The sequence below is a fragment of the Notamacropus eugenii genome, chromosome 2 (assembly GCF_028372415.1).
Source record: "Notamacropus eugenii isolate mMacEug1 chromosome 2, mMacEug1.pri_v2, whole genome shotgun sequence".
In the NCBI taxonomy this organism is placed as follows: Eukaryota; Metazoa; Chordata; class Mammalia; order Diprotodontia; family Macropodidae; genus Notamacropus; species Notamacropus eugenii.
In genome coordinates, this window is record NC_092873.1 from 112,318,053 (window position 1) to 112,331,315 (window position 13,263).

Below are 13,263 nucleotides of genomic sequence, written 5' to 3' on the forward strand. Positions count from 1 at the left end.
GATCTTTAAACAACATTGCTGTTACTGTGCACAATGATGTCCTAGTTCTTCTCTCTTGATTTTGCATCAGTTCATGTAGGTCTTGCCAGGTCTCTCTGAAACCATCTCCGCTTGTCATTTCCCAAAACACAGTGTACTCTTATCATAGTCATATGCCACAACTTATTCAGCCATTCTCTGATTGATGGGCAGTCCTCTCAATTTCCAGTTCTTTGCCACCATAAATTTTGTACATATAGTTTCTTTTCCTTTTTCTTTTAATACCTTTAGGGTGCAGACCTAGTATTGGTTGGTTGGTTGGTTGGTTCTTGTCCTTCGTTTTCAAAGAGGACCAAAATGACATCACTGTGCTAGAGTCAAGTTTCAGTATGTCTGACTGTGACTGATTAGACTAATACAAGTTTGGAATGCTCTACTATAGGTTGGGCACAAATAGTCTGTGTGAATATTTGGTGGATCCTCTAAATTTGCTCATCCTATGTTTCCTTTGAGCTGTTTCAATTCTGCTTTGCTCACGGAGGCCAGCACCTTCTCTGTCTGGGCATACCATGCTGAGTGGTCCTGTGCCAGTGTCTTCCATGTCACACGATCAATTCCAAATTTCTTAAGAGACCTTAAAGAGAGACCTTAAATGTCCTTGTATTGCTTCTTCTGACTACCATGTGAATGCTTTCCCTGCATGAGTTCTCCATAAAACAGTCTTTTGGACAAATGTACATCTTGCATTGGAACGATGTGGCCAGGCCATCAGAGTTGTGCTCTATCAAGCAGAGTTTGAATGCTTGGCAGTTTAGTTCAAGTAAGGAACTCAGTGTCTTGTACCTTATCCTGCCAGGTGATCTTCAGAATCTTCCTCAGACAATTCAAATGGAAGAGATTCAGTTTTCTGGCATGGTGTTGGTATACTGTCCAGGTTTCACAGGTGTACACAATGAGGTCAGCACAGTGACTCTGTAGACTTTGAGTTTGGTAGTCAGTCTAATACCTCTTCTCTCCCATATTTTCCTTTGGAGCCTCCCAAACACTGAGCTGGCTCTGGCAATGTGTACATCCCTGGAAAGTACACTACCAAGGTAAGTGAACTTATCCACAGCATTCAAAACTTATGGTTACTCTTATGGATGGTGTGATGGTGGCTGATGGAGCACCTGTATTTTCTTGGTATTGGTAGGCCAAAATTGGCAAAAGCATCAGAGAATTGATTCATACTTTGTTACATCTAAGCTTCAGAGGCTGCACTGAGTGCACAATCATCTGCAATCTGAAAATCATGCACCAGTGTTTCCTTCACTTTGGTCTTGGCTTTTGTAGCCTTTTCAAGTTGAACAATGTACCATCAGTGGGGTAACTGACCTGAATGGCATGTTCATCCTCATTGAAAGCATTTGACAGCATGGCTGGAAACATCATGCTAAAAAGCATGGGAATAAGCACACAGCCTTGTTTGATTCCGTTGGTGACAGGGAAGGCATGAGAGCATGTCCATTATCTAGAACCTTGGGTAAGCATGCCATCATGAAATTGAAGCACAGTGCTGATGAACTTCTCTGGGCAAGAGAAGTGACATAATTTTGCATAAGCCCTAACGACTAACAGTATCAAAGGCTTTGATCAGATCTACAAACTGTTTCATTTTAAAGTTTCTTTTTTTAAATTTTGAGTACTAATTTTGAGTATTTAAATTTTAAGTTCCTCCTTTCCATGCCTATGTCCACCTACTTAGAAGGCAAGCAGTTTGATATCAATTATATATGTGAAATCATGTAAAACATTTTGATATTGCAAAAACAACCCAAGAAAAATTAAGAAAGTAAGAAAATTATACTTCAGTTTGCACTCAAGAGTTCATCAGCTCTTTCTTTGAAGGTGGATAGCAATTTTTCATCAAGAGTCCTTTGGAATTATCTTGGATCATTGTATTGATCAGAGTAGCCAATTCTTTTGCAGTTTGTCATTATTACAACATTGTTGTTACTATGCACAGTGATCTCCCAATTCTTCTTACTTCATTTTGCATTAGTTTATATAGGTCTTACCAGATTTTTCCAGGGGGGAAAAAAGTCTTGCCATTTCCCACAGCACAACAGTACTCTGTGACAGTCATATTGCCATACCATTTTCCAGTCAATGAACATTCTCTTGATTTCCAGTTCTTTGCCATCATAAAAAGAGCTGCTGTAAATATTTTTGTATATACAGTTTCTTATTCTTCAGTCTCTTCAGGGTCCAGATCTAGTAGTTGTGTTGCTAGGTCAAAGAGGGTATGAACACTTTTATAGCCGTTTGGGCCTAGTTCCAAATTGTTCTTTAGTGATTGGACCAGTTCACTACTCCCCCAACCAACAGTTCATTAATGTGTTTGTTATTCCCTCCAGCATTTATCATTTCTTCTAGGTGTGGGTGGTACCTCAGAGTTGTTTTAATTTGCATTATTTTAATCAGTAGTGATTTAGAATTTTTTTTAAATACAGCTATAGATAGCTTTGATTTCTTCATTCTGAAAACTGTCTATTTAAATTCCTTGACCATTTATCAATTGGAGAATGGCTCTTATTTTTATAAATTTGACTCAGTTCTATATTCAGTATATATTTGAGAAGTGAGGCCTTTATCAGAGAAATTTGCTGCCAAAAGAAAAGATTTGATACAACTTGATTACCTTTGATACTTTCTTTTAAGCAAAAAGTGGTTTTTCTGATTATTCCTTTTAATTAGGTCTGGTTTTTTGCTTTTGCTTTGTCTGAGATCATGATTGCTACCCTTGCCTTTTTTTAGTTTAGCTGTAATATTTAGATCCCTTTGGGGACTTTGTTTGTAGTCATCTTTGTTATCTTCCAAGTTTATGTCTTGGCCTTTCCTGCCACTGTAGTAGCTCTTTATGGTGAAATTCTTTTTTTGTTTTTTTACTCATTTTTTCCAGCATATTTCTTGACTTTCAACTTTATATTAATGTTGGACTGTTCACTTTGGAGTTAGGAGGCATTGTGTGGAACTAGGCTTTTTCATGCTGCTGTTTTCAGAGCTAGAGCTAGGGTCTTCATTCAGGTTTGTGGTGCTTCCAAGATGGTTTGATCCAGGTAGAGGTGTGGTCATTGCTCTCCTGGTCTGTGCTCTTGTCTTTGTCCAAGGGCCTTTGCTTTTTTGTACCTGCAACCTGTAGCACTCCTCTTGGCTCTGGAATTCTTACCACATCCCTTGCTCTCCTGTATCCACAAGTCTTAGTGTTCTCTCTGCCTTTGAACTGCAGTCAAGACCCCTGCTCCCTTTTAATGGACCAAGCACTCCCTTCTTTCCTAAAAGTGGGACTCAGAACTGTGGTCAATAGAAATGCCAAACAGTGTCAGCTAAACCTAATGCCAGCAAAGGGTCCCCACAATTTCTTTCTGACCAGTTTTCTGACCCCCTGTTTGTCTCTGGCATGAGAATTGTCGTTCGTGTTTCTGCTGGGCGAGTTCCAGGCCAGCCCCTGTCCCATTGTCACAGATCTTTCCTACCAATCTCCCGTGTATTGTCTAGAAAAATGTCTTACTCTGACATTCTGTTGTCTTTGCCACTCCAAAATTTGATTTGAGGCTTGTAGTGGACGGCCCGCGTCCCTACACGGCTCAGTGAAGTGGTGAAGAAAAGAGACACACGAGGCGGGAAAAGATAGACCAATTCCATTTATTGATCCGAGGGTTAGGGTATATGTAGACAGAAACTGCAAGTCTACGTGACATTCTGCTCGTCTCCTGTCCCAGTGATTTGGCCAGTCTTATTATCTTTAAAGACTGTTGGCATAGAGGACATCTATTTTACATATCCCTTGTTGTCTCACAGAGACAGCAACATCCACGGGGCATGGAGAGCTATTCCAGGTGATAATGAGCATAGTCTCAAAGAACAGTTTCCCTGAAGGTCTTTCCTGATCTTGTCAACAGCACTCCATCCTGGCCCTCAACAGAGGCCTTTTAAAAAGATGTTTGAAGGGCAATGTTGGGAGGGTTCATCTGGGTTGCTGCCCCTAATTTACCATCTAGGTAGTATTTTTCAGTAACTCACAGCTTTACAGTAGAATTGAAATTGCTCAACTGCAGGGTCAGTGTTTGACTTTTAAATTTGTTTCCCTAGCCCCTAGCCTGGAGCCTGGTAAGTAATTTAGTAGGTCCTTAATTATTAGGTGTATAATGCTTTCTTGGTACCATGTATGTTTGTATGCTGTGAGGAATACACAAAAAGTAGACCTTTTGAGTAGGTCCTTTTGGGGTTGGTGACCTTGCACAGCTCTCCCTGACTCAAATCAAAGTCAACTGCAAGTCATGTATTCTTCTTGATGTCATGGTCCTCTTCAAATTCTCATTTAAAGGAGCCATATGGTTAAATCTTCTGTATAGCAAAGAATTGTTTAGCATGAATAATCGTCTCTCAATTAATTGTTTTATGTTTTCCTGTGTTCATTTTGGAGGTTTCTTAAAATGGGCTCACTTTTTCACTAGCATGTTTTTGTTATAGTTTACTTAAATAGTTCATCTTTATTTGGTGCTGTTTCAAGTTTTTCTTTCCAGCTATGGAAAGAAAAGTTTTGGGCCATAAGCAAGATCCTCACAGATCACTTAATAGCTTTAATTTTGAAATTTTTTGAGCTAGTTGTTTGTCTACATTGGCTGTAAACTAGGTGGCATAGTAGATAGAGAACTAGACCTGGAGTCAGGAAGATCTCAGTTCAAATATAGCCTTAGAACCTTAGAAAGGACCACATGAGATACTATTTGTAAAGCACTTTAGCACAGTGCCTGGCACATGATAAGTGCTTAATAAATTCTTCCTCCTTCTTTGCCTCCCTTCTCTCTTCTTTACTTCCTTTATCACTTCCATTTTGCTTGAGGTAACATGGCTTCGTGGTACAAGTGTTGGATTTGGAGTCAAGTGAACTGGAATTAAATTGCGCCTCAGATACTTGCCAACTCTTTCGCCATAGGCAAAATCACTTAACTACTTGGATCCTCAGTTTCCTTGTTCTTTGGACCTCCCAGTATGCTGTGGAAATAGTTAGTTTGCTAAATCTTATTAATTCTGTATGGTTGGTGAAGGTGAATATTCACGGATGATTACAAGTTTGTGAACTTGGGTGACTACGTAGCTGTTCTCTTGGCAGAGAGCTGGAATCTTGAAAAAGTATGACAGATTTTGAGGGTAAAATAATGAATTCTTTTTTTTTTTAGCTATGTTGAGTTTTAGGTATCTATAAGACATTTAGTTAAGAGAGACCATAACTATATTATTCATCTAGGAATCATCTGCCTAGAGATGATCATTTAACCCTGTGGGAGGTAATGAGGTTACTAGCAAAGGGAATGTAGAGAAGGACTGGAACAGTTGTGATGATGTATTCACAGATAAGGGGTTGAGCATGGATAATGAATTACAAGGAAGAACCAGCTAGAGAAGATATAGGTAAGCTCAAGGACAGAAAGTAAAGAAGCCCTAGAAATCAAAGCGCTTAGATTTTATCTGACATGTATAAGCACACAAAATCAGTAGAAGAAAATGAGCAATATTACCCTCTTGTGGGATTCTCTAGAATTGACTTTAGAATTTACTTTCTTGATGACTGAGTGGCAAATCCAATCTTCAGTAATAATTATAGCTAGCATTTATTTGGCATTTTAATGTTTGCAAAGCACTTTACAGATAGCTATCACTTGGCTAACAGTTTCACCACCTTGTGTGATTTTTAAACCAACCCATTTGTGCTATCTAATACAGATGCCTTAATTAACTAGGTTTTCATCAGTCACAGGAAGCATTTATTAAGTACTTAGTTTATTTGAGGCATTGTGCTAAGCTCTGAGTATATAAAGAATGACAAAATCATTGATCTCTTCTTTAAAGGAGCTCTCTCATTCTAATTGAGAAGACCAGTACATACAGATAAGATATATACAAATTAGATGGAAGGTAATCTCAGTGGGATATTAGTAATAGTGGAGATAGAAGGACCAGGAAAGGCCTGCTGTGGAAAATCGGATTTGAGCTCACTCTTAAAGTAAGCCAAAGAAACTTGAGAGACAAAGAAAAGTGAGGAGGGAGAACATTTTAGGAATGGGAGGAAAGCAGTAAATTAACAAGGAGTAGGGAAGATGGAATGTTATTCTTCTAATATATATGTATTATATATACACATATATAATTTTATATCATTTTAATTTAATTTTGCATGTTAAAACAATTTTTTTTAACATTTTAAAAATGTTTTGAGTTCCAAATTCTTACCACTTCTTCCCTACCCCCTCCCTGAGATGGTAAGCAATCAGTTAAAGATTATACCTGTACAATCATGTGAAACCATCAGAATAGCATTCTTGAGGAACTGCAAGTAGGGGTTAGAGTAGCTAGATTATAGTTGGGTCATTTTCAGTTGTGTCTAATATTGTGGCATCATTTAAGGTTTTCTTGGCAAAGATGCTGGAGTGGTTTACCATTTCCTTCTCCAGTTCATTTTACAGAAGAGGAAACTGAGGCAAACAGGGTTGCCCAGGGTTAAGTGTTTGAGGCCAGATTTGAATTCACGAAAATTAGTCTTCCTGACTCCAGTCCCTTCACTCTATCCACTGTAGCTTCTAGCTGTGTGATTATACAATGCTTAGAAGCATAAAGTATAATAAGACTGGAAAGTTTAGGCTGTAAATCTTTAAAAATTCCACATTGAATAAATGAAGCATTTAAGTACTGGTTATATGCAAAGCAAAGGGAATACAAATAAAATAGATAAAACCATCCCTGCTCTCTCATATTGTAATGGGGGAGACAACTCATAAGGCTTAAAGGTTTAAAATGCAAATGCATGATTAAAGTACACATTACCCAACTCACTTATGGCCATCAGACCATAAATGATTCATGAGGTGTTTTCCAATCTTGATAGTGAATTAATTTGGTTTTAGACCAAATGGCATAGAATGGAAGTGATTATCAATGAATGGGGAAAAGAGAACAAGATTTGGTAATAAGACACACACGCACCAAAGGGTTGTCTTCCTAATCTTGTCTGAGGTCTTGCCTTGGTATTTTAATGAACTACGAAAGGTGTAGTGGGCTAAGAAATGTCCTGCACAGTGATATATTATTAGCTTCATTTCCAAATGGTTACTATACTTGGACTTATTGCTCAATGACTAGGATCCTCTTAGCTTCTTGCTCTTTATATCCCAGAGATTCTGAACCTCTGATTTCTTCATCCTTTTGCTTATACCCAACGGCCTACTTTCTCACTCCCATGCTTCTTAACTCTACTCCACTAATATCACACTCCAGATCGACATACTCCTTTTGCTAAGTTTTCTGGATTTAACAAACATGCTTTCATCTTGACCCCTTTCCTTTCTCATTTTTTCAATCTTCTGACATTTCACTGGTATCTAGATCCCTCCTGGTGACACTGTACTACTCTTGGTCACTCATTTTAGCTGTGGTTGCACTTTCATTCATAATCTCAATTCTCTGGTCTTAGAGGGGACTCAGAATTATCCCTTATCTCCACTGCAACTTAGAGTTTCTCCTTCTGTCCCATCATTCCGTCATTTGTCTGTTGATGCTGTTCATGTCATGTAGCCATATCCTGGTCTCCATTATCTACCTTACATTTCTCTTTTCTTTCACCATTTCTTCAGTCTCAGGCTCACAGTCATTTTACCCAAACTCTTCCCTTATTAGGACATTTCAGCTACATAGTGATACTCCCTCAAATACCTTAGCTTCCCAGTTCCTGAATCTACTCAGTTCCCATGATGATTTTTATTCTATCTTAGCTACCAACTGGTATGGTCATACCCTTGAGCTTAACATCACTCACAGGTGCTACCTGTATATAATCATAAACTCTGGTATTTCTTTATCTGATTATAACTTTTTATCATTCTATGTTTACCTTAAGATCCCTAACCCTTTTTTTCATTTTCATTGTGAGTCCCAGTTTCCTCAGCCCTCAATTCTTTTTTTCAGATCATCACCTTGTGCTGGTTACATCTCTTCTCTTCCCTGTTTTGATGCTTAAATCAGTTCAGCTGTTCTCTCTCTCTTTTATATTATTTTTTTTTTAAACTTGACACATTAATTTCATTGGTTGCAGAAGATTCCCTATAGGGAAGCTCATTCTACCTATGAAAATTACAACCCTGCACCTGAGGTGCAATTTAAGAGTCTTAGTTGCCTGGATCATTTAGAGTTACGTATCTATGGCTGTATCTATGCAGCCAGTGTCAGAGGTTAGATTGGGGCCCAGTTCTTCTTGACTCCAAGGCAAGCCATCTACGCCCTATTTCATAATGTGTTACATATCTTATGAATCTTCTGTCCTTTAAAAAAAATCCATTGATATGTCAGTGTCTGAGAACCAAAAAGGAAAATAAACTGAGATAGATAGTTAATTCCACTCTTTTAGTCATACTGTCCCATTTGAGTGAAATACCAAATAATGAAATCTGTATTCTGGAGGACAACAAGAAATACTTATAAAACTCTATTGAAGGGTAAGGAGAGAAGGAAATGTCCAATGGGCCAGAATTGGCGTGGAGCAAAAGGACTTTTGTCCTTGAATTTTTGTAGGTTTGTTTTTTGTTTTTTTTTAATTTAGTGAAGCACCTATGAAAATGGGTCTGCTTGACCATTTTCTTTTGTATTGTTTTGTTTTGTTTTATGCTTTCTGCCATTCATTTTAATTCTTCTGTGCAGCATGACTAAGGTGAAAATGTATTGAATAGGAATGTATGTGTAGAACCTATGCAAGATTGCACACTGTCTCAAGGAGGGAAGGGAGGGAAGAAGGAGGGGGGGAGGGAGGGGGAAAAGCTAAGATATGTGGAAGTGATTGTAGAACACTGAAAACAAATAAAACAAAAAAAAGAAAATGGATCTGCTTAAAGGCTTCAGGAGGTTTGAGTAGATCTAACAGAAATCTGACCTTTGCTTTAAACTTTTTAAAAAAGCATTCTTGAAGCATTTATTTTGAATAAAAACTTTAGTGTTCCATGTTAAAATTTAATTGTTGCTATGATATTAGGAAATCTACCTTTTAAAATATAGATTATATTCATTTCATGCTAAAGGTAGGATGCTGCCAGTTATTGTTGGATTCTCACCCTAGCTAAAATCTCATTGAGGTATATGGCGATTTTAAGAAATATTGTTATCATCTCAGTAGATGAAAAAGTACTTGGGAATTTTAAGAACTCAGAATGAAATAAGTAATAGCATTTTTGCTCCACTATTCTTATGGTTGTTGACTTGAAAGTAACAAGGCCTTCTACTCTTTACTATTTTTGTTTGCTGTATAATCCCTAATGATAACTTTTGAAAACATTAAGTGGTTTTTGACCAGGGATAAAATTGTCCAGTTGGCAGGCTTTTACGGTGACTTTTTTTTTTTGATAATTTTTAGGAGCTCTCCAGTTAAGCAAGTTTGTCTCTCCTCTTATCACCATCTTCTCTCCCCTTTTCTTTCTCCCTCCACTTTGGTAATATAGTTTTGGCAATAAATAGAGTTGTTCAGACTTTTTATAAACAAGGCTACTTACTAATATGTTTTTCACTAATTTATTTGAACAGAAACCAAAGAAGCCACCACCCCCTTCCAAGGGTCCAGGTATGTAAAAACGTATTCTGTTTCAGCTTATATAGTATGAAACAACAAAGGGATAGGATGTGAATTTTTTTTAAATGCCATTATTTCTGTTCATACCATAAAAGTGATATGTCCTCTAGCAGAATCAGTGAACCTCTGAAAAATATGTAGAAAATTTGAGAGTTCTAGTTACATACTTAAAAAATTTGCCTGACCCTTTGCCACCACCAGGCCTTCTGGATGTTATTTCTTGGTGATGGATGATGACTCCTCTGAAGTCCAGTGGTGCTTGCTTTTTGTCTCATGGCATTTATTTGTCTTATGTCTTTAAGATTTAATTTTTAATAGTTACAGATAAGATACCAATCAGAATATGAACGAGTACTAGGCATATCTTCTGTTTTTCCAGGAACACTGTTATTGTGAAAGTGAAAATTTTTTCCTATGGTCTCTAGCCCTCCTTTCGGCTCGTATTTCCTTCTCAGTGACACCTTGTCCATCCTCTCCTACCCCCCTCATCTCTCACCTTTAAACATTCTACCTCTTCTAACAAAACAAGAAAGGTTATGGTATAGTCTTTTAAATTTTGAAACTTGTTCAAGTAATGTAAGCCTTGGTGTTTGTGTGTATTTCTCTTTTCTTTCTTACCTCTTGACATAGGATATCACACCATTGCCTGCAGGTGCTTCACCCAAAGTGAATGTAAATTTTAATCTCTGAACCTTTTTTTGTTTTGTTTTTCCTTAAAGACCAGCCTTAACCCCAAATCACTCTGGTCCCAGATCAAGCCTTAGGTGGTCACTGTTTAGACCCTGATTGGCTCAGAATGAATGTAAATAACAGTTGTTTCTATTTTGGTCAGAAACCCTAAGGATCTTCCCATCCCAGATCTATTTTTTTTTTTTTTAATTAAAGAGGCTGTTCTTTGCCTTATTTTTTTTAACCCTTAATCACTGAATGGGCACTGCCTCAGTCAAACTGAGACCTGTTAAAGACTTTTTAGCTTGAAAACACTAAGGTCCCCCATTGCATCCTGGGCTATCTCCAGTTATCCTCATTCATATCTGGCTACTGGACCCAGATGGCTCTGGAGGAGAAAGTGAGACTGGTGACTTTGTACAGCTCTCCCTCAGTTAAATCCAGTTCACTTGCATGTCATGGCATCACCTTTCTGATGTCATGGTCCTCTTCGAAAATGAAAGACAAACAGCAGCAAATAGTATAGATAAGAGAAAACACAAATTTGACTGATGGATCTAGGATTCAGTTTCAGCTCTGCTGCTTAGTAATACTAATAAAACATATAGAGTGCTTTTCTCATGACATAAAGTTGGCATTGCAAGTACTGTTATCACTGCTTTACAGATGAGAAAACTGAGAATTTGGAAAGTTAAGCGCCTTCTCAATGATCACACATCTTTTAAGTGTCTTTAAAAACCAGGAATCTAACACACATTTCCTGCCTTGTAGGACCTATGTTCTATCCAGTGTGCTGCACAAACTGATTTTTGACAAATTGGTTAACCTCTGGGCCTGTTTTCTTCTCTGTGAAATAAGTGAATTGGAACTATGTGACCTCTAACATCTCTTAAAGTTCTAAGATGCTGCGATCTGTAAATGTTCAGTGATAGAATGAAGCACAATTACTAAACTTAAAAGCAATTCATATATAAATCAGAATGCCAATTTATTAATTTACAGTTTGAAATTAGGTACTTCATTTATAAAACAAGGGGTTTAGACTAGATGGTCTTTGAGTCCCCTAATTCTGTGATACTATAAACCTGTTAGAAAGGAGGGAAATGGTTTTATAAATTAGGCTTCTAGCGTCTAAGGAAATGGATATGTTTGTCATAGTTGATTTTGAATGGAAGCCATATTCTGGAAATCTTTGTGACACATTATTTGAATTATTGGTTATTCTACCTTTGCAGGCAAATTGTTTCAGTGTTACTACATCTCATCTTCTTTATAACAAGGATTAATGAGACCAAAGTTAACCCAGTTAATTTACAATTACAAAAACTGAGGTGCATAGAGATTGAACTCTTCAGCAGATTCTTGTGTGCCCTGATTGGTTAAGTTCTGACTTCAGATGAATGTTTCTTAGAATTGTTGTATATAATTTATTTCTTGATGGGATATACTTATATTCCCTCTACATAAACCTCTAATAGTGTATATGAATAGTGAAACTCAATTTTAAATGTTTTGAATTCAAAGTCACTTTCATGGAAACAGTAGTAAAAAACTGGAAGAGATTTTAGTGATTAGCTAGTCTCTTTTTATTATATGGATTAGGAAATTAAGACCCAGAGAGGAAAAGTGACTTGTTAAATGATAGAGCCAGTACTAAAGTGAACCTGGGTGTTTTGGCTTGTTGGTCTAGTGATATTCCCTTATGCCATCTATCTATCCTGTTACTTAAAAGCTCAACTTTTATTTTTCATTATAAAGTGTAGAAAGAATTATTATTACCTTTTACAATTGTAAAAAGCCAATGAAATGTCTGGTGCTTTTGTTTTTTCCTTTTAGCTCCCAAGCCTGAGCCTACAGTTTTAGAGAAGAAGTATTTTACTTCTAGGCTTGAAGAAAAGGGTAAGGTTTTGTTTGTTTGTTTGTTTTTGGCAAAAGTGGCTTACTATTGCAAGGATGTTTAATTACTGTGGGAATTTTTGTGATGATTGGGAAAGCTTAAACTAGTATAAGAGAATAGAACACTGATATAGTTGCTATACCCTCTGAAGATCTGGTCGAATCTCCTTTTGATGGTTGTTATAGCTATTTAAAAAAATAGCCAAAAGATTTAGGCTGCTGTTATCACCTGTGGTACTTGCCTTCCTCATTCTTCCTGTCCACTAATACTCTGCCTACACTCATTTCCCAGTGGTTAACGTATTCCTTTTATTTTCCCCATCCTTGTGATTGCAAGTCTGATTGCTAAAGAAACAAACCCATTTCCCAACCCTGCCTCTTGGCTCTTAGTCCCATCCATTTTAATGCTAATACCACCCCAATCCCCCAGGTTATTATCACATTCCTTGTCAGCCTCAGTATTGCATTGTGTTCTCTGGAATTCTTGCTCTACAATTAATAAGCTTCTTGTTTTTTAAGGACCTCTTCCTTTCTTGGTCTTCCTGTCTTCTGGCACTCAGTGAGACTTAACTCCCCCTGGATGACATTATATCTCTCATCCTGCTTTCTGTTACCGTGTGTGTCTCTCTCATACACTAAATCTGTGGTCCTCTGAAGAAGTTGTAATACTCCTTTCTTCCTATTGCCATTTGCTGGATGCCCACCCTGGCCCACTCTTGCCATTATTCATCTGGACCTAATCCATATCCTCAGAGCTAGTATATACATTTCCAGTCTCCAGGATATTCCTCCTCCTTTCTCTGTGTGTTCAGTGCTTGTCTCACAGTCCTCCTTCTACTTTAAAACTTCTCTCTTCATATTAGGCAACTCCGTCATACATATTGATGTTTCCTGAAGCTGTAACTTCCCAGTTTCTTAGTCTACTGAACTCTCATGATCTACTTCAAGTACATGCAGGATCTTGCTATCAACTACAAGTATTGACTTGCGTGTTAAAACTCTGAAATTATTTTTTTCTGGTCATCTTTTCATCTTTGCCTATACCTTAGTCCTCCTGAATTTATTATTAT

At 37.4% G+C, this 13,263-nt stretch overlaps 1 protein-coding gene across 6 annotated transcripts in view; it reads left to right on the plus strand.

Moving 5' to 3' along the window:
* Window positions 1-13,263, plus strand: part of CD2AP (CD2 associated protein) — a 186,928-nt gene that overhangs the window by 105,892 nt on the left and 67,773 nt on the right. For 4 of the 6 annotated variants that reach the window (XM_072642382.1, XM_072642384.1, XM_072642387.1 and 1 more), the window contains 2 exons: window positions 9,583-9,619; window positions 12,134-12,196. In XM_072642382.1, the coding sequence (XP_072498483.1) occupies window positions 9,583-9,619; window positions 12,134-12,196 (100 nt within the window). The remainder of the gene's footprint in view (window positions 1-9,582; window positions 9,620-12,133; window positions 12,197-13,263) is intronic. The other 2 variants (XM_072642383.1, XM_072642386.1) reach the window with 1 other exon arrangement.